The sequence below is a fragment of the Mus caroli genome, unplaced genomic scaffold (genome assembly GCF_978045245.1).
Source record: "Mus caroli unplaced genomic scaffold, Mus_caroli_1 scaffold_13, whole genome shotgun sequence".
Lineage (NCBI taxonomy): Eukaryota > Metazoa > Chordata > Mammalia > Rodentia > Muridae > Mus > Mus caroli.
This window is the reverse complement of record NW_028227268.1, coordinates 62,678,269-62,704,297: the sequence shown is the minus strand read 5'-3', so window position 1 is coordinate 62,704,297 and position 26,029 is coordinate 62,678,269. Positions and strand designations below refer to the sequence as shown.

General features: G+C 47.7%; 2 protein-coding genes across 5 annotated transcripts in view; one reads left to right on the top strand and one right to left on the bottom strand.

Annotated features, from left to right (window-relative positions):
* The window catches only part of Tom1l2 (target of myb1 like 2 membrane trafficking protein), a 122,127-nt gene extending 114,227 nt beyond the window's left edge, over nt 1–7,900 (bottom strand). For all 4 annotated transcript variants that reach the window (XM_021178425.3, XM_021178426.2, XM_029483880.2 and 1 more), the window contains exon 1: nt 7,591–7,900. In XM_021178425.3, coding sequence (XP_021034084.1) covers nt 7,591–7,642 — 52 coding nt within the window. In that variant the 5' untranslated portion in view covers nt 7,643–7,900. The remainder of the gene's footprint in view (nt 1–7,590) is intronic.
* A 44-nt stretch (nt 7,901–7,944) lies between these two features.
* Nucleotides 7,945–26,029, top strand: part of Drc3 (dynein regulatory complex subunit 3) — a 44,378-nt gene continuing 26,293 nt past the window's right edge. The window contains exons 1-6 of the mRNA XM_021177334.3: nt 7,945–8,285; nt 8,964–9,062; nt 13,414–13,612; nt 18,239–18,355; nt 19,580–19,746; nt 25,022–25,168. Of these exons, the coding sequence (XP_021032993.1) occupies nt 13,453–13,612; nt 18,239–18,355; nt 19,580–19,746; nt 25,022–25,168 (591 nt within the window). The 5' untranslated portion in view covers nt 7,945–8,285; nt 8,964–9,062; nt 13,414–13,452. The remainder of the gene's footprint in view (nt 8,286–8,963; nt 9,063–13,413; nt 13,613–18,238; nt 18,356–19,579; nt 19,747–25,021; nt 25,169–26,029) is intronic.

Genomic DNA, 26,029 nt, shown 5'->3' with positions numbered 1-26,029 from the left:
TATTCTCCTTTGAATTTTTCTGTTTTTCTTGTTTTCTTTGTGATTTTTTTATATGAGAATGTGAACTATTCCAAATAGTGCCCGGGTCATGGCATTCCCAGAGGCCCTGCACTTGCAGATGTTAAGCAGTGGAAGAGAAAAAACAGCTGAGCCTCCTGTGTCCTTCTAGTCTGGTGTTTTATAACCTGTCCAGGCAATGAAGGATAAATCTTCTCAGAACTCCAGACTTTGTCCCAGTACACCTGCGGCTTGCCCCTTTCATCTCTGATGGAGGTTCATAGGAAGTGTCCCTACCCCTGACCTTGGAGCAAGTGTCACTGTCTGTAGCTAATTTCCTAGTAGGACCTACCTATTTCATTCTGCACAGGTGGGGCTTTGATGCTAAGAGAAAAATCATCTTTCTGTAACTGCCATGGGCATCCCAGTGCAACTCCCAAAGCAGGGTGCTGGGTTTAGACTCTAACCCCCTCACTACTAGCCACGTGACCCCAAGTAGGTTAACACATCTTTGTGCTGCCTTGATGGCTCCCATCTGCAAACCAGAGATGATAGCTGTATCTCTTTATACCAGTGCTGTGAAAACTAAATGATCTTACTCTTTTAAACACTTTCTTTTTTCTTTTCTTTTTTTTTTTTTTTTTTTTTTTTTTTGGTTTTCTGAGACAGGGTTTCTCTGTATAGCCCTGGCTGTCCTGGAACTCATTCTGTAGACCAGGCTGGCCTCGAACTCAGAAGTCCACCTGCCTCTGCCTCCCGAGTGCTGGGATTAAAGGTGTGAGTCACCACGCCCGGCTTTAAATACTTTCTTATTAATACTTCTTCCTCTCCTTTATTATGTTATTTCATTAACCTGTCCAGTCTTACCCAATTACTTTCTGTCTTATATGATCTAGGGATCTGTCCAAGTTCTTTGCTTGACTGTACAACCTGGTAAATGCTTAGCTAGACATGTACAGGTGGGCAATATAAAGCCACTAAATGTCTGAGGAAATGAATTTGAAATAATCACCCTTTAGAGATAGTCCCTCAAAGTCCATATGTAGTGTTTGAAGAAAGATCAAGAAAAGATGCAAAGAAGTGAAACATTCCGTCTACAGCAATGGTTCTCAGAGTGTCATCCAGAGAGCAGCACGGTTAGGGAGGTGATTAGAAATTCAAAATTCTAGAGCCTGCCTTGGAAACTCTGAGTGGGGCCTTGGCAGGCCTTCCGGGTTCTGATGCTGACAAATCATGCATTCTGAGTCCAGGAAGTGACATATGGGCCAATGCCAAGTGGGCACTGACCAGGAGCGAATTCCAAGCTTCACTCTGTCACTGGCCTGCACAAGTCTCTTAGCTTCCCAGAGCCGGATTTCTTTAAATCAGCAGAAATTATAAATCTCAAATAATTCAGTGTTCTGAGGATTCAGTGATGTTCTGTGCACAGGGTCTGCTTGCTGTTGTTGCTTAGTAATGTTAAGTTCCAAAGGGAGACACTGTAAGCTCCTTTTAGTCTCTTTGTATGTAACTTACATCGTTGTACTAAAAGAGAAAATGACAAGGCTAAAGGGCTTTCTACAACTGCCAACTGTTACAGCACTCAGAGGGACAACTAATTATTCTTGATATAAATAGCTAGGCTTGAGTTCTTCCTTTCTCATTCACAGGACACTGGAAAGTACTTCATGTCCAACACTACAAACACTGTGCCTGGTTAGCTGCCTCCTGTCTGTGGCTGAAATACTTTGAAGAAAAGAGATAATCATTGAATTGAAATGAATCTCTGAAAACATGTCTAGCCAATGCAAGGGAAATGGCATGCATCTGCAGAACACGAGGGACCTGACCTGGGGACCTCCCGATATGTGGCATTCAACTTCATCCAACACTGAGTATAGAAGGTTACTATTAAAGAGTCATACTTGAATTTATTTAATAGTTTTTCTACCACACTTCTTAGCCCCAAACTACAGAGTCTGGTCATGAGCAATTTCCAGAAAAAAAGAACTGGATCTATATGTGAAATGCCCAGATAGCTATGTCAGACTGTGTTCCTGGCTGCCAATACTACATGAGCAGACTACATACTGAACCAAACAACACCACACAAGAAGTCTACAATAATTTCTCCACCAGCCACTCCAGCCCAAGACATGTTTAGTAAGGACGTTTTCTCTCCTAAAGGCTCCTTGATAGTAGCTTTTAAATATCTGAATACCCACACTTGGTTAGCACTCATAAGGCCCTGTGTCCAAGCAGAACCCCACAAATATCTGTATTCCCGAGGCCTGGGACTTTACAGGTACTCAGAAATGACCAAGATACGTAGGTACTAGGCATGTGCAGCTAATAAAAACTTTATGGGTGGGAAACTAAAAGTTGAAGCCAATTAGTGGAAGCCATATTTAGCACTGGCTTCAAATCCTAGCACAGGAAAAAAAAAAAGTCATCTTTGATATTGCCCACCCCGCCGGGTGGTGGTGGCGCACATCTTTAATCCCAGAACTTGGGTGGCAGAGACAGGCAGATTTCTGAGTTTGAGGCCAGCCTGGTCTACAAAGTGAGTTCCAGGACAGCCAGCGCTATACATAGAAACCCTGTCTCAAAAAAAAAAAAAAAAATATATATATATATATATATATATATATATATATATTGCCCGCCCAGAGTAGGGCTTCATCTTGTCACTGAACCTTACCTACCCCATTCCCCACACCAACCTCTTTCCTCACCATACCCTCCTCTTGGCCTACAGAGTACCTCAGAAGGACATGCCCATTCCTTCCTTTACTCTCTTCTGACATCTAAACACCTACATCTTGTCACCAGTCCAGGCAGCTCTGTTTTTTTCTCCCAAAGCCCTAAATCCCAGGTCCAGAGATCCTGGCTGTCTCACCTACTGGTGAAACAGTTGTTCTCTCCTTAGAACCTCAGTTTCCCCATCTCTAAAATGGGAAGGACAACCAATCACAAAACAGCTAGATGGAGCAAATGATCCTTAGAGAACTACTTTTAGCAACTGTCTTAAATATCTATTTATTTGTATTTTATGTGCAAGTGTACGCGCCTGAGTGCATGTATGTGTACCACAAGCATGTAGGAGCCGATAGAGCTCTTCCAGAATTAGAGTTATAGGCAATTGTGAGGCAACACGTTGCTACTGGCAGCTGATCCTGGGTCATTTGCAAGACCAATTGATGCTCTTGACCTCAGAGCTATCTCTCCAGCCCTGTAGCTGCTATTACATTTTTTTAGAGATTTATCTACTTATAATTTTTATGAGTATGGGTGTTTTGCCTACACATGTCTGTGTATCACATGCATACTTGTTGACAGTCTACAGAGCCAGAAGAGTCTCAGAGTTCCTCAGACTGGAGTTAACAAATGGTCGTGAGCTATCGTGTGGATACTGGAAATCGAATCTGGGTCTTTGGGAAGGGCAGCCAGGGTCTTTAACTAATGAACCATCTCTTCAGTCCCTCAGTCACTGTTTTCAGCATTAGCCTTGTGTTTGCTATTTCTCTATACCCTTCCCCCATTCCCAAAACATACCATTTGTTGCTGATGATGGTTTCTTGGAATAGGGTCTCATATAACCCACGACAGCCTCACATTCTCAATGTAGCTGAGGCTGGCTTTGAACTCATAATCCTGCTGGCTCCACCTCCCCCTGGGATTACTAGTACTCACCACCATTCCGAACATAGGTAGATACTTTTTAAAAAATTAAAGTACCAAAAATCACCTTTACTCTTTGCCACAACCCTACAGAACATCCACTAAAATTTCAACCTGTCAATTTATCATTTTTATATGCTAAAATGACCAAGGCCCAGTTGCTGGCTCGTAGCTGCCTAGCAACATGCTCCTTTTATCATCTTCATGATCAAATTTCCTTTTCTTTTTTGTGTGTGTTTGCCTGTATGTGTACATATGCACCACTCACATAACACAAAGGCCAAAAACGGGTGTCAAATCCCCGTAAAACCAGTTAATAGATGGTTGTGAGCTGCCATGTGGATACTGGGAACTGAACTTGTGAACTCTGTAAGAGGAACAAGTGCTCATAATAAGAATCACCTAGGTCGGGCTGGAGAGATGGCTCAATGGATAAGAACACCGACTGCTCTTCCGAAGGTCCTGAGTTCAAATCCCAGCAACCACATGGTGGCTCACAACCATCCGTGCTGAGATCTGACCCCCTCTTCTGGTGTGTCTGAAGACAGCTACAGTGTACTTACATATAATAAATAAATAAATCTAAAGAAAAAAGAAAAGAATCACCTAAGTCTGGAGCGAAGGCTCAGTAGTTACGAGCAGTGACTGCTCTTTCAGAGGTCCTAAGCTCTATTCCCAGCAACCACATGGTGGCTCAAAACCATCTGTAAAGGGATCTGATGCTCTCTTCTGTCATGCAGGTGTGCAAGCAGATAGAGCCCTCATATACATAAAATAAATAAATAAGTATTTTTTAAAAACCTATCCAGCCCTTTAAGTGTCTCTTATAAGCAATAGTGGATCTAAGGCCTGGGAGGGTACTTTCCTTCACAGATCATAAACCAGTCAGATCACACAGCCACTGCTGATAGAAAACCCAGCCCTGACTGTTCTGCTGTAAACAGAGAGCGCAATTCACTGAGTCTCTACAATGTTCTAGATAAGAGACCAAGTGCTAGCAGACATGAACCCTTCAAAGTCAGCACTCTGAACACAGGTCCTCCCCCCCTTCCCTCCTTTTGCTCAGCAGTCAGTCACTCTCAGGCTTGGAATGCCTACACAACCTTCTGAGGTTCCATAATCAAGGTCATTTGACGCAGGTCACATCTAACACGTTTACTTATTTCCATCCATTCAAATGGCCCTACATCCCTTACTTCTCTCTACATTCTGCCCTTCATATCCTCAGCTTCCCTCCCCTACCCCCCTCTCCACCCCTCTAGTTCCCTTGAGCTCAACATTGGGTAGAGAAGTGAATTTAGACTGCAGTGAAAGGGCGCTTGAAGAGGAGAGGAAAACAGAAAGGAGAGTGGGAGACACAGTCAGGGTTGCAGAGAGGACTCGGTCCTGAACAGCACCTGCTACCCAATCATGAGAACTGGGGTTTGGGTCCCAGCACCCATATCATCTGGATCACAAACCTGTAACTCTGCACCACGGAATCTGAGGCCCTCTTCTTCCTCCACGGGCACCCTATTCACACCCACACCGACGCATGCACACACATACGTAAATAAAATAAAATCTTTTCGCCGGGCGTGGTGGCGCACGCCTTTAATCCCAGCACTCGGGAGGCAGAGGCAGGCGGATTTCTGAGTTCGAGGCCAGCCTGGTCTACAAAGTGAGTTCCAGGACAGCCAGGACTACACAGAGAAACCCTGTCTCGAAAAAAAAAACAAAAAGAAATAAAATAAAATAAAATCTTTTCAATATGAGAGGGGAGGCTGGAGAGATAACTCAGTGGTAGAGAGCACTGGTGCTCTCCCAAAGGATCCAGGTCAGACGCTCAGCACCCACATGGCAGCTCACAGCTTCTGGAATTCCAGTTCCAGGTCCTGACACCCTCTTCTGGCTTCTGTGAGCACAAGGAATCAAGTGGTGTATAGACATACATGAAGGCAAAACAAACACATAAAACTGAAATATTTATATATATACATGCACATATATGTGTTTATATGTAAACACGTAAAATTGCGGTATTTATATACACACACATATATACATATACATACAGAGAAAAAGAGATACTTGAGTGAACATCAGAGAAAGAAATGTCATAGAAGTGGGAAAAGACTTTCAGGTCCCAGAATCCATGATCACTTATAAAAGACACTTTATCAAAAAAGAACAGAATGGCAGGGCATGGTAGCGCACACCTTTAATCCCAGCACGTGAGAGGCAGAGGAAGGCGAATTTCTGAGTTTGAGGCCAGCCTGGTCTACAAAAAGTGAGTTCCAGGACAGCCAGGGCTACACCGAGAAACCCTGTCTCAAAAAACAAAAACAAACAAACAAAACAAAAGGAACAGAATGCTCCCAAATGTCAATTAACAGAAGAAAAAGCCTCCGTAAGTTTGTAGACCTAACAACAGAAAAGTAGGCTATAAATTCATATACAAAGTAGAAAACAAGCAAGTCTCTACTGCCTGAACTATAAGACCCATAAGGATAGTACAGAGCCCAGTTCAGAAAAGATGATTTCAACCAGCCGGCAGACCCAACTTTAATTTTCAAAAATGTTACATATGTGGGCGTTTTGTTTGCCTGTCTGTGCACCATTTACATGATATGTTTAGGTATGTATATAAAAGACACCAGAAGAGGGCAATCAATCCCCTGGATGTGAAGTTACAGCCAGTTGTGAGCCACTATGCAGCGCCAGGACCTGAATCTGGATCAACAGCCAATGTCTTTAACCGGTGAGCCAGTTCTCCTGCCCCAAGTTTGTTTGTTTGTTTTTAAAGCTAGTCAGAACTTTTGACTGATCTGTTGGCATAAGCTCCCACCTTGGATGAAAGGCCAAATTGCTTTATTATTCATTACTTGCAGTGCTGGATCCTAGATCAAATCCAGGATTTTGTGTGTGCTAAGCTAATGCTCTACCACTGAACTATTCCCTGGTCTGCCAGTGTTTTCTTCAGTAAGAAAACTTCACAGCGGCCAGTGCCGTTCCTTATGCAGCACACTGACCGCCTCTAACTCCTTACACTACTGACAGCTGCTCTGATTACTCTACTACCACTTAATGTAGTGGGAGAGCAAGAGGCAATGTAAGGAGGCGCTTAATATCAACAAGGAAGATTCAGAACTTTAGAACTTGAAGAGTCCCACCACATCTTATCTCCAAATACCCCATGTGGCAGACAAGAGAACGTCAAAATATAAAGCGCACAAGGTCAGGAGGAGCGTCCCTGGCAAAGTCACTACTGGAGTCCAAGTTTCCGGGATCCAGTGGACTGCTTATCAACAAAGCAGCCCTGCCTCCCTTCTTTCCTAGGAGGCCTAGGAGATTCTGCCCGCCATGCCATCCCCCTGCCAAGCCAGTCACTTTCCCGGAGGGCCTCCCCCATCCCAGTCCCTCCTACAGTCTGAGTTGCAGCTCAAATTAGAAGTCGTGCAGCATGGGGCATTTTCTGGGAAAGTGCCCAGTCTCAAAGCCATTGGTACCAATGAGCAGGGACAAGGACGGAAGAAAGAGTTCCAGTCCACAAAGGCTCCGGGAGACAGAGGCCCTGGGAGCAAAGGCAGCGAGATACCTGGGGAAGAGTACTCGCAGTGACATCTCCCAATTATGCAAGGGTAAGCAGACTAGCATGGACACTACTTCTGGGGAGAGACTTGAAAGGCTGGGCCCTGATGGGCAGGGATGCCGGGGACCTCTCTAAGTCCAATCGGCACCTCGGGGGAGCCTCCTTGTAGGGTGAGGTGGCACCAGCGTCAGGCAGAGGCCTCGTGACAAGGATGCCCAGTCCACCTTTGAGATGACACCACTTATTGGCAGAGGCCCAACCCGCACGTGAGGCGATATCAGTGCCGGGAGGAGGCCCGCGGATCTCACCAGCCCGGTCAGCCGCTGTGGCTCACTCGACGCCTGCCCCACGCGCGGCCTTACCAAGACACTGCCCTACAGGGGTGCTGAACGGATTCCCCAGCAGGAACTCCATCTCGGCGGGCCTCGTTCCAGCCCGGACTCCTGTGTGCCACGGGTCTCCGCTGCCCGCGCCGCGTTCTGCCCTGACTGACACTTGCCCCCGCCCCACCCTCCGGAACGCTGAGCGCCGGGCCTGACCTCGCCCTCTCAGTGCATCTCTATTGGGCAGCGTCTAAACAGCCCACTTCCGATTGGACGACACTCTACTCTCAGTGAAGTCCCACCCACCCCGCGGCGTCCGATTGGGCACGAAGCAAGCTAAGTCACTGGGGTCTCGGTCAACCTAGCGGCACAACCTCCGGACCCGCCTCCAAATGAGTGGCCGTTCTTCTTGATTCATTAGCACGTTGGTCAGTCTAGAGAATCTTTACTATTATTGGATAAAAGGTGTGTCGATCATTTACATAGGCGGGCAGAAAGAAAGCGTAACTAGAAGTTGAAGCTCGTTGACTGTGCTGATTGGAGAAACGTTTGTTTTCTTCAAGTCTGGTTGGTGTTAGAAACGTTTCCCCACCCAGAAATATGGCCACGTGACGAATCAACTTTCACCCAGGATATTTATCGCCTGACTTCCCCTTAGCAACCAAGTGGCGGTGCTTGGTTCCCCAGCAACCAAACGAAGCGTCTACTGCAAGGAGAGAGAGTCCTTAGGAAAGGTAAGAATCAAGAGTTTAGGCTCCAGAAGATTAGAGGTTGCATGATTGAGGTCTGTTTTGTAACTCTTCTTGGAGGACTCCGACCTGACCCGTCTCATCTGTAAAATGAGCACACATGTCATTTTTACACTTGTACTGAGACTTAATCGGGCTTTTGAAAGAGAAAAGTGCGTATAAAATCTTAAAGCAGCAAAAGCAAGTAGGAAAAAGGCCCATCAGCCAGTTTCCTGGCCTGATTCGTTTCATTGAAAGAGAGGTACCCGATACACTGATAACTCCTTCTAGAGTTTGGCTATTATATCCATCCTCTTGATCTGCAATAAGGTATTTCATTTGGTGCCGTATGAAGTGTTTGCGATGAGAATAAAGATATCAAGGTTCCATCTCAGTCTCTGTCAGTAATTCACTCTATGACTTTGGTCACAGACACACACACACACACACACACACACACACCACACACACACCTCAAGCCTCAATTTCCCTATCTGGGAAGTAGGGACACTAAGATGTCCCTTTTAAATAGCTCCCAGAACTGGCATGGAGTTAAATAAGTGGCGTGCACTGAGAGTAAGACAAGGACTTATTCTCATCAGTTGCTTTTATTCTCATTACTTTGGAACTCATAGGGTCTGCATAGTGTTTCAGGTCCAGCTAACCCAGGCTCTTGTTTCCCAGGGAAACCAGTGAAGAGGCTACCTGGTTGATTTGTTTGTAAAGCTTTCTACTGCTTCTCCACATCCTACCTCTGGCCTTCACCAAGGACACTATCATCAGGCAAGTCAACGGGACCCCCATTTAGATAAATTATTAACATCCTCCCCATAGGGGAGGATTCTTTGGGCCTTGTTCTGTAGGCAGAGAACATGTGACAATGTCTGTTCCTAGTGTGCTGGATACAATAGAGTTGTGATTAAGAAAGTGGATTCTGTGTTAGACATGAGGTCGTGCCTCTTGGTACATCTTCATATTAGTCAATCGAGAAATTTCTGTTACAGAGATCCCTACTGTGTGCTTTCATAGTTCCATACACCCACTAACCTGTCAATGTTTGTAAGTAGATATTGGGATGATTTATTTAATTCAAGTGTGGTTCAGAAGTCAGGCCACACCTCTTCAGTATCCTTTCACAAGGTTGGTTATAGAGAGCCGCTCTGACCTTGTAGCTTTCACAAAGTTCTCTCTTTCCCTCCTTACAGATGTGAGCAAACCCTGCTTCCCCTGATACCTGGGCCAAGACATACCTGAATTGCAACTTTACTCTCTTAACTAAGCCTGCCACCGTGCCAGGAGTCATGTAGACTAGGTCAGGTCAGGTCACATGGTATAGAACTAAAAGCCACCACTGTCCCCCCATCCCTCCAAAACTGTGAGTCGTAAAGTCCCTTTGTTCTCTGGATCTGAGGGAGCTAATGGAACTGGAAGATTTGTCTTTCTCTTCTGGGCACCTTGTGGCTGCCTAGATTCTGATGCAATCTCTCCTAGTGCCCTCTCACTTCAGGGCTCCTCATGGCTGTCTGTGGCCTCGAACCTCTGACTCTCCTAGAAAAATTCTTCTGGAGGGCAATTGATTTCAGCACTACTCCTCTTTCAAACACTATTATTGGGTCAATCAATTACTTTAGCTTAGGCATAACCTTCCAAACTAGATTTTGTCTCAGACCTTCATATAAACTAAGTTCCTAGTGATGTCCCACCCCTCTGTATTACAACCACTCTGGTCACTCACTCTTCCCTCCCCTCCCCTCCCCTCCCTTTCCTTTCCTTTCCTTTCCTTTCCTTTCCTTGTTTGTTTGTTTGTTTGTTTGTTTGTTTTGACACAGGTCCCTCTGTGTAGCTCAAGCTGGCCTCATACTATGTAGACCAGGCTGGCCTCAAAGAGTCACAGGGATCCGCTTGCATCTGCCTCCCAAGCGCTAGGACTACAGGCATGCACCACCACTCCTGGCTAGCCTCACTCCTTTTGTAATTCTTGCCACAACAGCTATAATGAAAACTAAAATCCGATCCATCTCCACCTTACAAGCCAGCCATTATGGAATACAAATGCAATACAGACCCTGTATTACTTCTGCTTTCCAGCTTGGGGTCTTCACTGGGCTATCATCTCTTCTTGCTTTCTTTTCTTTTTATCCCTCATATTGTATCTTCCCTGACCAAGCCAGCTGTCCCTACTAAGTGCTTTCACCATTCCCCACACCTACTAAGATGTTTGTCAGTAAATGTTGGTGTAACCATTTAATTCAACTCTGAAACAAAGGACCTGTCCAAGGCTCACAGCATGTGGTAGTTATTTGATATGGATGTGTGGACTAAATACAAGTCCTTTCTTAGACAGATGTAAAAAAAAGAAAGAAAAGGAAAGGGAAAAAAAAAGCTAGGCAGTGGTGGCCCACGCCTTTAATCTCAGCACTCAGGAGGCAGAGGCAGGTGGATTTCTGAGTTTGAGACCAGCCTGGTCTACAGAGTGAGTTCCAGGACAGACAGGGCTACATGGAGAAACCCTGCCTCAAAAAACAAAAACAAAAAACAAAAAAAAAAATGGACAGATGTAGAGTGGGGAGTTATCTACCTAACAGGAAAAAGACTTAAGCTGGTGACGTTACTTTTCAAAAGATACACAGTCAGAGGCAAAGTCCTCTCTGGGTGTAATCATTTAGCACAGTTCTTGCACCAATCCTACACTGCACAGAACCTGCTGAGCTGGACTGAACGCTAGCTTGCATGACTGAAAGCCAGCTTGACCTGTCACAGTTAATGGGCTTTGATGAAACAGAGGTCAAAGTCTTGACACCAGAATTGAGTCATTTCCCAAAGCACAACACCTTAAAAAAAAAAAAAAAGTTCTGTGTACTTTTCAGGTAACATCTGACAAATGAACCACTTTAAAAGATTTCCCCAGAGGTAAAATTTTGAGGTTAGTGGTAAATTATGAGGAACTTTAAGGGAAACTGTTTAGGAAGAATAGGATGCTGATACGCACAAGAGCTGCTTGGGAAGACTGAGTCTGTCAGTCGGTCACACTGAGGAAGAAGAGTCAGTCAGTTACCCTGAGGAGGAAGAGTCAGTCAATCAGCCAGCCACCCTGAGGAGGAAGAGTCAGGCATTCAGTCATCCTGAGGAAGAAAAGTCAGTCAGTCACACTGAGGAGGAAGAGTCAGTCAGTCAGCAGTCACCCTGAGGAGGAAGAGTCAGTCAGTCAGTCACCCTGAGGAGGAAGAGTCAGTCAGTCAGTCAGTCAGTCACCCTGAGGTGGAAGAGTCAGTCAGTCAGTTACCCTGAAGAGGAAAAGTAGACAGGAGAGAGTAGGAAGACAAGGTTGAGGTTTTGAAGGATCAGGGCACAGATGGAAAAAGAGCAGGGACCATGGAAGATACTAACATCCTTCACACTAGATAAGATATCAATGACAGGCCTAAGAAGCCAGTCCATCCAAGTATAACCTGTGAGCCAGCGAGCTCATTGCAGTGACTTACAGAAGGATGAGTGGCTCAAAGGCACTCATCACTGAAAAGCCAACCCCAGTATGGGTGACAAATCATGCCAGTTTGGTCCTAGAGCTCTAAGTCTAACTTACAGACTGCTCTTATCAAAGATAAGTCTTTTCTTCCTCAGAAATTGTTTACTCCTCATATATAAACTCACTTTTCTTTGTGTGGTTGATTTGGTTTGGTTCGATACAGGGTCTCTCTACATAGCCTTGGCTATCCTGGAACTCACTATGTAGAATTAGGCTGGCCTGAAACTCACAGAGATCCTCTTGCCTCTGCCTCCCTCCCAGATACTCGGATTAAAGGCATGCACCATCATGTGTGGCTCTCTATCAGCTCTTCAGCAGCATCCTAGTGTTGTAACTCTGTGAGCTTCCTGCATTCTATGAGTCACACTCTCTCTCCTGGGAGGAACCTTTTAAATCAGAGGAACTGGCTCTACAACATGGGGTAGGGAGTGGAAGGGAAGAGCAGGCAAGAGTTATTGACATCCGAATCTTTGATTGGGATAGTGAAGGAATAGAAATAAATACTTATATCTGCTGCATTCACATGGATGGTACCAGAGAAAAGAGGGCAGCAGTCTTAGAAGAAAGACAGATTGTCAGGATTCATAGCAGAGCAGTCTTGGGAGTTGCTCTGGCCCTGTGGAATAGAAGGCAGAGGGAAAGGGCACCTGGAATCAAGATGAGGAGAACCAGAGGTCCAGGGAGACTAGTGGTCAAAGGTCAGAGGTAAGAAAGAAGATGAGACACAAGTGGGGGCAAAGGGGAAGATAGAATCCCAGAGTTTTCACAAGGCAAAATTCCAGTGGGCTCCCAGAAACATAATGCCCCGCCTTTCTGGGGTTGGAAATGGTCACAATGAGGTCTGAGTATCTAGTCCTCTGGGGCTGTGATCTACCCAGCCAAGCATGGCAGTCAAGTACAATTAACCCAACACAGAGACCCTGCCTTCACCATGGTGCCTCAGCAGATCCCTTTGGGCCATTAGCAACTGAACCTGATTTAGGTTTAAGTAACAGAGAAATTAATGTAAGAAATCCAAACTTACAGAAAGAGACACAAACAGGTATAGGGCTGGACTTAGGACAGCCAGCAAGTAGACACCAGCTGTATGTGTTTGTCCTTATCCTGATCTCTACCTAACCATGTGCCTGGCAAGCACTAGTTACATAGGTTCTTCTCAGACAAGCAGCATACGTTCGCTCTCATTCTGAGACCCCAAGGTTCCCATTTCTCAAGGGATTCATGGCCACATTGGGTCAGTGTCTCCTCATGTATGACTGTCTGCCCCGGGATGAAGTGTTCTCAGAAGGGCCACTGGGGGCTGGCACTTCCAAGGATCACTGTCAGTGACTTGTACCAAGAGACCGAGGTGAAGACAGAAACAGAAGGTCAGAGACTAGCCTTGAGGGGACCTGAGAACTATAGACTAAGGAAACCACTGTGGGCACCAGCCCTGTGGGCCCATGTAGAGGCCAGCTGTGGCTGTGAAGTCAAATGCCTGGGGCAGCCTTCCAGCAGTGCATTTGCCTTAAGGTACAGCAGGCAAGGGATGGAAGTGGATAGCCTGTGGCCTCCTGACAGGCCCTGACATCATGTCAAACACAGCCAAATTCTGTTCTCAAACCAAAGGAACCGTATGTGAAGGAGGAACCCAATTTCTCAGCGAAGATGAGCCGGCCATATGACTCGATGGAGCCAAAAGTAATGGACGATGACATGCTCAAAGCAGCTGTCGGGGAGCAAGGGCCCCAGGAAGAAGCTGGGCAGCTAGCCAAGCAGGAGGGCATCCTCTTCAAAGATGTCCTGTCCCTGCAGCTGGACTTCCAGAGTATGTATTCTGGGTGTCAGCAATGTGACCTGGGTGGAGCTGGGCCTCCCTGACTTCCTGTGCCCTATTTCAAATCCCCAGAGTCCACACAGAGGGGCAGCCAGCGCACACCAGTGTGAGAGCCCACCAGACACAGGACCAGGGGCACATTGTATCAACTCAATCCAATAGTTCCATCATTTGTCCACAATACTCCTTCTGAATAACAGCAGCAGCAACAACAACAAAATATAGAATTTTCCTAAACCATGCTCTCCCTGTTATATGACTCCACACTGATTTAGATTGGAGTACTTCATAGAGAACCAAGGAGACCCCACATTGGAGCCAGGGTAGGAGTGCAGGGAGACAGAGGAGGAGCCAGCACTGGAGGGAGTGGCTTTAGGGGTAGTGTGTCAACAGAAGCAGGGGTGGCCTGGTAAAGATAGGCAGAGACTTACTCTCTCAATGTCCCCATCTGCAAAATAGGAAGTAGCTCCTATCACAATTTCTGGATGGGAAGAAGAATGAGACAACCTGTATGCAGTGCTTGGATCATGCTGGGAAACCACTGAGTGTGACCCCGTGAGCCAGGACAGATGGCACGAAAGGGAGGAAGAGCTTAGCTTAGTACAAATCTCAGTACTTGGGAGGCAGAGGCAGTAAGACCTCCAGTTCAAGGCCAGCCCAGGATATGTAGTGAGTCCCTATCCCCAAAACACGAGGAGTGAGTAGGGGGTGATTAGAGAAATAGCTCATTGGTTAAGAGGAATGGCTGCTCTTCCAGAGGACCCAGGTTCAATTCCCAGCACCCACATGGCAGCTCACAACCATCGAAAACTTCATTTCCAGGGATCAGATGCTCTCTCCTGGCTTCCACAGGCACTATATTCATGTAATACACAGACATGTGCACAGGCAAAACACCCATGCATATCAAATAAGAACAAAAGAAAAATATGTGAACTGAGAAAACAGATCAGTGGTAGAGGGCTTATTATGCACAGTGCTACTAACTTAATCCCAGAACTACCCAAAAAAGGAGCAGGAAAAAGAAGGAGAAGGTAGGTGAGGACCCTGAGCCCTCTGCTTTCTGAGTAGGTGAGGTCTCAGAAAGTGACCTAGTCTTGGGCCCTAGCTGCCTAGGCATTTGGCCAACAACAAAGATGCAGGACTCCATACCAAAGACTGGAGGCAGCCATAAGTGGGCAGGCCGGGCCTTGTGTAAGTCCACAGGGCTCCTGGGTGTGGCTGGCCTCCAGGAATGACCCAGAGCTGCAGTTTCCCTGAGAGGAGGAATGGATGAGGACCAGCCACTCCCTTCCCCCCTCTCCCACCTAGTGGGCATCCTGCTGGTACTGAGCAAGTACCTAAGAGATGCCAGAGGCTCTTCCAGGCAGGCATTCCAATTCAGCACAGTCCAAGAGACAAAGAGCCCTACCTTGACCGAGCTGATGTGAGGCAGACAAATAAGACAGAAAATGAGATTGTTCCAGGCAGTACTGCTGTGCGGGTAGACAGAGCAAATGAAGGAGAAAGGAGATTAGAACTAGTTGAAGTGTTTTCTACAGTGGCCAGAGCCTTGCCAAGAAGGTGAGACTTGAAGAAGCACTAGCAGAGATGAGGAAGGGAGCCGTGTGCAGATCTGGGGAGGTGGGGTGGTATGTGAGATTCGGGAGAACAACTGTGAAAGGCCATGAGGAGGCCAGAGGCAGCCTGAGGAGGCCTGCTGAGGAAGCCAGTGTGGGGACAGGCCAGGGAGTTCGTGTTGTCAGCAGGTGCTTGCCCCGGACAATGAAATATGTTTGGCTTTTATAGTGAGTTGGGATCCCCCAAGCATTCTGAATAGACACAGGATAGGGTGGGACTTGAGTTCTCACAGAGACCTGCAGGGGTGGGTCGGTGGGAACAGGGATCTGGCGAGGAGCCTGCTACTGTGTCCCAGGCAATAATGATGATGCCTTTGTCAAGGAGGTGGTCACGGAAGTGGACGTGGTGGCTGTGTGAAAGATTAAGCTAGCTTCTTGGCAGGAAGTTCCTCTGGAGCTAACTCTCAGACACATCCTTGTTTGTCAGTATAGTTGGGCGTTTTCACATCATCTGTTGCTGTCTGAGGTAAAGCCTGGTTCAGGTGTGCCACCTACCTAAAGTGGCTCAGCGGTAAGCCACCATAGCCTAGGGTAAATCAGGGCTGGGTTTCAGCCTGTCAGACAGCAGGGCCACAGTAGGTGCCAGGAAAAATCCAGACCAGAAGTAGGAGGTGGCTAGGAGCCTTGGGCAGAACTGAGCCCCACCCCAGAAACACGCAGAGACAGACAAAATCGGGCTGGAAAGTCTGGCAGCAAACAGAAACCTAAGCAACAGATTCTTGTGCTGCCTGGTTCTGACTACAGCAGGGAGGACATAGGTACCACTCCCGCCCCAGGGGGAAGCATCGATCGATCGATCAAAGGATTCTGCTGCCCTAAGACCCGTGATGGGGTCAGAGCACCTCCACATTTTGAACCTCAAACCTCACCAACAGGCCCCGTCTCTTCGATAAATATGAGCTGTCAGTAGAATTTTATTTTATACTGGGGATTGAAACTACAACCTTGGGCAAACAAACTACACGGGTGTTCTATCACTGAGCTACATCCCCAGGTTTGTGGCACTTTCATGCCTGGTACCTGCAGACGTTGGAAGGTGGTGTTGATCTCCTGCAACAGTTACAGATGGTTATAAACCACCAGGCAGGCGCTGGGAACCAAACCCGGGTCCTTTGTACGAACAAGTGCTCTTCACCAGGGTCACCTCCCCACCACCACACCTGTCCCACATCCTCTTTTTCCTGTTCATTTTGAAGCAGGCTCCCACTACGCTGGCTGGCATTGACCTTGTTAGCCTCCTGGCTCAGCCTCCTGAGCAGTTAGGATTATAACGAGTAGCACTCGTCTCAGCTTGAGCTCACCACACATCCCAGGCTAGACTTAAGCTCTTGATGCTTCGTTCTCCCGACACAGGTGTGGACGCCATGCCAGGCTCTTAGTAGTGATTTTTAAAAGTCTCTCACTTCTATTTTACTTCATTTCTTTAAGTGAATAAAGTCTAAAGTTTCTGAAATTGGTTGTGTAGATGAGGCTGGCTTCAAACTCAGAGATCCACCAGTCTCTCCTGAGTGTGACAACCATTGTTGGACTAGCTGGACCATAACCTGTAAGCCATTCTAATAAATCATGTATACACACACACACACACACAAACACACACAAGAGCCATTGTTCTATCTCTAAGCCATATGCACAAAGTACCCCAAGTGGACATTTGGAAATATAGACTTTGTGTGTATATATTGCATGTATGCAGGCACACATGTGTGCACATGTGTTTAGAGCCAAAACATCTATGTATGTATGTGTATGTATGTATGTATGCTCTGATGTTCTGTTTCTTCCTATGATTAATACAGGGAGCTAGAGCAATAACTCAGCAGTTAAGGGCACTGGCTGTCCTTCCAAAGGACCTGGGTTTAATTCCTGCAACTTTAAGTCCAGGGTATCTGATACCCTTTTCTGACTGCAGAAGTTCACACATGGTATATACACGTACATACAGGCAAACATTTATACGTATAAAGTAAAAGTAAAGGAGAATTTTCTTTAGTTTTGAGATAAGCATAATGCAAATAGGTTTTAAAGGAGCACACAACAGCAGAGATTCAGGGTTTATGGAGGGAGGCTGGGAGGCACTGAACTGGTCCCACTGGCCTCTACGTTTCAGTGTGGGTTTGTTTATACCTAAGTACTACTCAGGTTTTTTTGCTTCCAGTGACAGAAACTCTAGCCATACAACACACGCAGGGAAAGAAGAGCTACACAGCCAGGATGGGTCCTCATGACCGCAGGGTCTCTGCTGCCAAGATGTCTGGGCCCCACCTTTCTGTTTCGAGAGTGATTGTCCCAGTGGCTGCTCTATTCTGCTCTCACACACCTATGAATATTTCTAGGATGTATCTAGAGACAGATTTTAAAAAGTTGCAGGTCTAGCTGGTATGGTGATGCATTCCATTAATCTCAGCACCTGAAAGACAGAGGCAAGTGGATCTCTGGGAAGTTTGAAGCCAGCCTAGTCTACATAGTGAGGTCCAGGACAGTCAGGACTACACAGTGAGACACTAACTCAAGAAAAGAAAGGGGGAGGGGAGAGAAAGGAAAATAAATAAATTGCAGGTCAAGAGGCACAGATGGTAAATATTCCAATAAATATTACCCAATGACCCTCCAAAAGTAAAACCAGTTGAGTGACCCTCCCCCATGATGGCTTCTGCTTGTAGCCTATGTTCCAAGGTAGCCCTGTTTCCTTAGAAGCCCCAGCCATGCCCCTGGGGCAGTGTGAGTAAGTCTCCTGTCCCTAAGAAGGCCCAGCTCACCTCCACAGACACCTGCTTAGCAAGCCCTTGCCACACCAGATCTCTTTGATCCTGTCCAGTGGCCCTGGGGAACAGTGCTGGCGGTCTCGGTCTCGCACTCAGGTGCTCCTCCCCTGGGCGAGTCCTCCTCTGGGGAAGGCAGAGAGTTGCAGAGCCCCATGTGAGTACACTTCAGTCTTCCGGGGCACAGGCACAGAGCTCTCGTCTCTGTCACATCCGGGCACTCTGGTTGTTTTCAGACATCCTCCGCATCGATAACCTCTGGCAGTTTGAGAACCTGAAGAAGCTGCAACTGAACAACAACATCATCGAGCGCATCGAAGGCCTGACGAACCTCATACACCTCGTCTGGCTGGGTAAGGCCTGGCTCCATGTCTGCCAAGGACATCCATGGCCTCCCCGAAGAATAATCGCCATGACACCCAGCTGCCAGCCGGTTGTTAGCCCAGGCACAGCAGAAATGCTGTTGGTCAGGAGCAAGAAAGCGACAGTCTGTGAAAAGCCTGGGAGGTGTCTTGTGCTGGGCAAAAGCATGGCAAGGATGTGCTTCTGCACACCAGGCAGGCTACTCCATGCTACCTGCCAGCCTCTCAGGCTGGTGGGCGCAGGGACAGCCCTGGACTGGCATTTTACATAGGCACGGAGGACAGCTGACCATCCCAATGAGCACAGAGCATGGCCATGTGCTGATTGTGGCCAGCTTGTACTTCATAAGAGGCTTCAGGGTTCACGCACCATCCCCACTGTAGTACTGAACAAGCCAAGAGGACAAGTTAGGTGAAGGCCTCAGGCTCCCTTGTCAATCTCTGACCAAACTTTGTCAAACTTTGCCCTCACTGCCAAGGTCACTGGGATCTTGACCTCTTAGGTGCTTCCTCGCCTAGTGAGGGGCAAGGGACCATCTAAAGGACAAAAGGGGCCAAGCTGAGAGCTCCTCTGACACGTCTTATTTAGACTCCACAGAGAAGTTCAATGGCTGTTGTTATCCTAATGGATGGAAAGGGATGTAAGGCTCAGAGAAGCACAGCCAAGCAGCAGCAGCGCTAAGCTAACCCCACCCCTGCCTCGATCCCAAAGCGCATGCTCCTCCATTCTGCCAGGCTTCCAGGAGCCATCACCAACGTAGTTCTCAGTCTCCAACGCACTCTCAGATGTGCTTGCACTGCTATCGGGAGCCTTAGGAACCCCACTAGTGGGTTAAGGGGCCACTTCACAGAGGCAGCCCCTGAGGCTCCAAGAGGCTGACTGGGCCCAGGGCTCCTGCTCAGGCCCCCTGTGTTATACCCTAGTACCCATTGACACTGGTTCCTGGTCCATCTGCATGGCTGCGGTTCCAGCCCAGGTTCCGAGCAATACCCAATACCCAGATCCAGCAGGTCAACTTGTCTCTTGGGTGGATGGTAGACAGAGGACTTCAGGAAAGAGGCCATCTAATGCTCCTAGAATCCCCAACAAGCCAGCTCCTCAGCTAAGTGTCACTCCCAAGAGCTCTAAGCCACCAGATAGCTTTGTTTCAGGACTGTCCCTTCTCTAGCCAAGCAGTGTAGCCTCAGACCCCTCAGAGTCCTCCTCTTTTACAGATTTGTCCTTTAACAACATCGAGGCCATCGAAGGCCTGGATACCCTGGTCAACCTGGAGGACCTGAGCTTGTCCAATAACCGGATCTCCAAGATGGACTCTCTAGATGCCCTGGTGAAGCTGCAGGTGCTGTCACTGGGCAACAACCAGATTAGCAACATGATGAATGTGAGTACCAGGCCTGGAGACCCATGTCACAAATACCACAGAGCCTCGGGCCATGGCAAAGCCAAGGTCTGAGGTGGTAGACACACAATACACCCTTTCCCTAGAAAGATCAAACATCCAAGTTATTCCACAAGGGCTTTGATTATATTGAAAGACCATGCTTAGTCCAACAAAACCCCCTCTTCGTACTAGGCTTCCTGGCCTCAGCTGTGGTCCCATGCGTGCTCTGTGTCTCATGCTCATGTGACAAACCTTTGCTGAAGTGAAAAACCTACTAGATATAGGGCATTTGTTCTATGTCCAATGAGACAGAGATGGCAGTACATGGTTCTTTTCGGGGTAACCAGCCATACCATCATCATCTAGATGAATGTGACAGCAAGTTAGGGTCTCAAAAACAGGGAAGCAATCCTTGTGGATGGTAGGAGGGCAGTCCAGATACCAAAAAGTGTCTGTATGACATCACAGTGGCCTGACAGTCGGGAGACAACAGCCGAGGCTCTGCTAATAATTACTGAGTGCTATGGTAGACGTGACCCTGTAGCTTCTACAGTTTAGCCACCAGCCCAGGGCTGTCTAATACCTTTCAAGACTCCATTTCCACATATATTAATCAGTTGGCCTGCCTTCAGTCCTAACTGTACACCCAAATGGCTTACATGAACAGGAGCGAGTCAAGGCACCAAGTTATTGCCCACATTTAAGTCTGTTCATCAAAGACAAACCAAACCCTAGAGGCAACACAGTCTTCACTTTGCATGTCAGACCTGAGTGCCAGCTTTCTGTGTCTCAGCTTTCTCACCTGTCAAATAGAGAGGGGACAGGAACTTACCAGCCCAGGCTAGGGGAGGAGATCTAATACAAGTACTTGGTGCTGGAGCAGCTCGCTCGCTCTCTCTCTCTCTCTCTCTCTCTCTCTCTCTCTCTCTCTCTCTCCCTCTCTTCCTTTTTTTTCTTCCCTGTTCCACTCCCCCTCCTTCTCCCTTGTCTGGTATACCATTGTAAACCTTAAAGTCATGACCGTCCAGCCTCTGCCACCCGAATGCTGGTTTACAGGTGTGTGTTCAGCTTAGGAGCAGGTTCTTAACACGCAGAGTCTGTTGTGGCTGACATCTTTGCTGAGGGAAAGGAAGTCAGGGATGATAGTCAACCTGACTCCAGAGCCTTGAAAGACATGAGAACCAGCTGGGCCATGGTGGTGGTGCATGCCGTTATGCCTTTAATCAAGCACTCGGGAAGGAGGCAGACAGGGGGTGGGGGGTGGGAGGAAGAATTTCCATCAGGCCAAAGGAGGATGGCTTCTTAGTATCAGGTACGTGAGCAGAAGCTAGAGAGGCATCTGGGAAACCTGCATGGAAGCCAAGAGTGCAGGCAGCCTGGGCGCTGAGATCAGGTTGCAGACAGCAGCATCTAGAGAAGCGTCAGCATGGAAACTCCGTGCTCGGGCATGTCCAGGGCTGAGGCCATGTACAGGAAGGAAAAGCACCACAGTCAGGGTAGACAGGGGCCGCGTGAATGGTTAATCAAGGGTAGTACCACCTAAGAGGCACTGCCTGAAAGAAACAAAAAGCTGGACTCGGGCTGGCTGGAAGCAAGGCTCAGCCAGGGCCTTGGGTGCAAGTGATTTGCCTGGGAGGTGACTTCTGGAAACTAAAGTGATCCAGTGGGGAGAGGAAAAGCCAGAGCTGGGTACTGTGGAGATCGTTGCTATGGGTGGTGGAGTCTTGATTCTGCTGGGTCTCAAGAACATCCAGACCTCCTCCCAGACGTGATTCCCTCGTTGCTGGAGCCCGCCTGAGGCACTGACCTTCAATTCTGTCCCCCGAGCAGCTAGAGTCACTCCATGCAGATTAGCTCCTTCCCAGCCTGTGGGTGAGCCTCTGGAGACATGGAGACCTTGCTGACACAGAAGATGACAAGGTGGAATGCTGCCAGGAAAAGTCTGTCCCGGCTGCAGCATCTGCTGCAAACAAGGGCACTTGTGGTGTGATTTAGGGCATGGCAGAGAGCTTATCAATAGGGTTTCAGGGATACTATGTGACTTACACCTCTGGGCTCCCACATCATTAGCATTTCCTCAGGGCTGTTTATCCTTATAGCATCCTTGTTTATATATGATAGGGAAGAGAGAAGGAGAAGTCTCCTCTCCACCCTCAGTGTCCCTTTAGTCTGCTAGGCCATTGAAGGTTCTATTCCTACCCTCAGACTATGTCATGTGTGAGCATGGGCAGCTGGGCAGCTGAAGTGAACAACAAAGTAAATCAGTCATCGACTTGTTATTAGTATGAAGTCTGCCTGGTAGGGCCAAACCCCAGAGGTCGTATAGTCTCAGAGGTTTGCTATCTATAACAGTTCAAAGCATTTCAACTCACCAGAACCCTTTCCAAATCCTGGCTCCAATTATCGGCTGCCCTCTGCTCTGTGAGATAAGGAACCCTCCTGCTGGCCAGCAGGGGGGCCAAGTAAGGCCTGGAAGGTGTGACTAGCAGAGTCAGCCCTGTTAGCTGCCACCTACCACCTGCTTGACACTGAACCCGTGACTTAGAATTTTGTGTGTCTGTTCGCACATCGATAAAATGTGATTAATAGTAGACCCCAGGGTTGTTGTGAAAACCAAATCAGTTACACTACTATATGCCTAATGCAGGATCTGGCACTAGTAGGTACACAAAAATGATGTCACTCAGGAATTTTCAGGTTCTAAGTTAACCCCAAATAGCATTTTTGGCTTGTGTTTGTTTTCTTTTTCTTCTTTTCTCTTTTATTTCTTTCCAGACAAGCTTTCTCTGTGTAGCCCTGGCTATCCTGGAACTCATGCTAGAGACCAGGCTGACCTCAAACTCAGAGCTCCACCTGCCTTTACCTCCTGAGTGCTGGGATTAAAGGCGTGCACCACCACCACCTGACTCCCCTTTATTTTTGTTATCTTTATTTTTTTATCCTTTCTTCTTTATTTTCTTCTCTATTAAAAAATCATTTCTGTTTTAGCATTGTTAGGGACATTATCCAGGAACTTGTATACAGAAGGTCCATGCTATGGCACTGACCTAACACTTCCAGCTTCAAACCCTGTTGTTGAACATTTAGCATCAGTTTCTGCCTTAGCATGTCCTGCATCCCAGATCTCATCCTTTGGATACTGGAAAATTTAACAAAGCTGAGGCCTTCCCCAGGCCTGGACAAAAGAGGCTGGAGAAGCTACAGAGGCTATGTCAAGATGCCCTACTTACAGCTAAGCCTTTAGTATTCTGTCTGTCACACTGCCCTGCAGCACCTAAACAGGAGGAAGCCTTCTTGCTCTCTCCAGTGGGGTGCTATTTGCCAATACTCTAGATGCACTTACAGCCTATCTCCAAAGAAAGAGAAAGACATGGAAAAGAGCCTGCAGGAGATCTGTGATACCTAGGTGTCCCCAGGGATGGCTGTATTCTGGAGACCTTAGGGACTGTGGATCCTCTTCACCTAACCAGGCAGTATCCTCTTTGTGACTTGACACGCCTCAGGCATTGGCTTCAAAACTAAGTATCTGTGCTCCGAGTCTTTCCTCTTTATTTGGCATCTAACTGCCTGCTGTTTCGTGATTTATTTATTTGTTAGATTTACCTAAGTACCTACTGATTGCATTAAAAACCCAGAAAAGGAATCCTAACTCAGTGCACAGAAGCCTCAGTTTTACTTTCTCTTTCAAACCATCGGCTTTCTTCTAATTTCCATGAGTATCCCTCCAGGCATCCAGCTTTTAAACATGTGTGATTGTCACATTGGTCCAGCTGTCCTCCAGACACCTGCCTTTGACTGAGCCCTCTCTTCTCCAGTCAGCACTTAGCATGATTATTGGCATAGCAGAGAGGGGATCCACTCCTCTGTGGGATCCCTCCAACACATGACCTGGGTTCTTTAAGGTAGCAGTCAAGGTTGCTTCCAGATGGTTGCATTGCATGCAGGGCGTGGCATGTGTCCATGAGCAGGATGCAGTAGAATAGGGCTCTCTACATCTGCACCAGCCCATCTGTAAGGTAAACTCCCAGGGTTGGGCCGCTAGATCACAGGGCATTGTGCATCTTTGTCAGACTTCTCTTATGAACCAGAACTGTTTACAGACCCACCCTGCCCCACCCCGCCCCGCCCCACCCCACCCTACCCCACTCTACCCCCATGCAGTGAAGGGGCAGCCTGCTCACTCTCACCTGCTACAACATATTTCATCAGCAACATTTTCTCTCTGTGGCTAAAAAACATAAAGGGGGCTCTTGAAAAAAGTATTTTAAAAAATAAACCAAATGCTGCTTTCCTCCATAAGCAAGACTCTGGTGGCTTCTGCTGTTCTTAGAGCACATTTAAATTCTTGCTGAAAGCCTCTGTTGTCTGCCTCTCCCAGTGTAGCTCATGTCCTTCCACCTGTGCCCTCCCCACTGCTCTGCAGCAACTTGGCTGAGTGCTGTTGGTGGCTGTGCCAAGCCCTCTGCTGCCTCAGGGCCTTTGGGTTCTTGGAATGTGCGGCCTCCCGGCTCTCCCATGGATGCTGTCTTAGTGAGGGTCTCTATTGCTATAATAAAACACCATGACCAAAAGCAACTTAGGGAGAAAGTTGCTTACACTTCCACATCAAAGGAAGTCAGGGCAGGAACTCACAGCAGGAAGCTGGAGGCAGGAGCTGATGCACAGGCCATTCCTGTCTAGCACACGGTGCAGTGTCTGTGTTCCAATGGTGCTGTCATGCAAGCATAGCCAAGCAGTTGATTTCCCCATTTTACTAAAACCAAAGCACAGGAAGAATAAATGGCTCCCAGTGAGATGCTCTGCCTGTTGTTGTCCAGTGAATGAAAGGCGAGCCAGCAACCCAACTCCATTTAACAGGAGACTTGGGACCTTCATGGGGGTTCTACTGTCTAAAAATGACACCCTATTCTAAGTGGCCACTCATCCAGAGGCTGTTGTGCACGCTGCTGACTGCTTTTCATAGCTTATTTCATGATACCGATGACACAACATGTCATTCTGCCCATTTTATAGAGGAGGAAGTCAAGGCTCATACACTAGACCCATCACCTGTCCTAAATCCCACAGCTGGGATTTGAGCGCTCCGATTCTTCTGAAAGCTTGTGGCTACTCTCAGGATTGAAATCTGTCTCAGAAGCCACGAGCTCTCACCTGACTGTATGCAGGGTGCCCTGGCCAGGTTGTGGACTCAGGAAGGGGGTAGAGGGGAGAAGCTGTTGTATGTGGTTCCAGTTCTGTGGCAGCAAGGAAAGCACCTCTGCTTCCCACTCCCCAGATCATCTACCTGCGCCGGTTCCCGTGCCTGCGAACACTCAGTCTCGCTGGGAATCCCGTTTCTGAGGCAGAGGAGTACAAGATGTTCATCTATGCCTATCTTCCTGACCTCGTGTACCTGGACTTCCGGCGCGTTGATGAGCAGATGGTAAACATCCCGGCTCTGTTCTCAGTGGGAGTCATGAGACAGTGAGACGCTCTCCCTGTCCATGGCTAAGAGAGCATGTTTTCCTGGCTGAGCCATTTCCCCTCCTGTGCACAGCCACTCCAGCAATAGTCTCCCAAGGCTTATCTCCTGTATGTTTCCAGGCCTCTGCTGCTTCTACACAACAGCCCAGGGCTAACAGACAGCTATTGTCTGTTTTCCAGGTGAAGACTCTAGGTGATTACGGGAAGATGGACAGTAAATTGTCTTGATCATGAGCTGGTGGCAGGGCTTGTATGAGCCTGGGAGCAATTCCATAGCAATTCCCTGAGGGTTGTCACTCCAAGCTGGGAGGGCCCCACTCTCATCCCCATCTTTCTGGAAGCACACATAAGCTGGCAACCAAGGGAAGCGACTCACCAAGACACTCCTGGTCAGTTACAGTTAATCTTGGAGTTGGCTCCTGGAAGTTCATCCCCATGCTGGGCCAGCTATAGTGTGTGTGTGTGTGTGTGTGTGTGTGTGTGTGTGCGTGCGCGCACGCCCATTTCTTCCTGACTCTGTCACCTCTCCCTTGCCATAAGGAATATCTGGACAGTGAAATGCTATCCTAGTGTCTACCTATATACAGACAGCTGAAATACCTACAGCTTATATAGAGAGCCCTGCCTTGAGGGACAAGCTGGTTTCTAAAGTCAAGTCTCAGTGCTGTTCACAGAAATAAGAGAAGTTAGAGAGCTGCTTCCCCATCCCCGACTACAGTGGGCTTTCCTGTAAAAGTATAAACCTGAGTATTTCTCTTGCTCTTTGAGTATGTGTGCGAGGGTGGTCTTGAACTATACAGCCAAGAATAACCTTGAACTC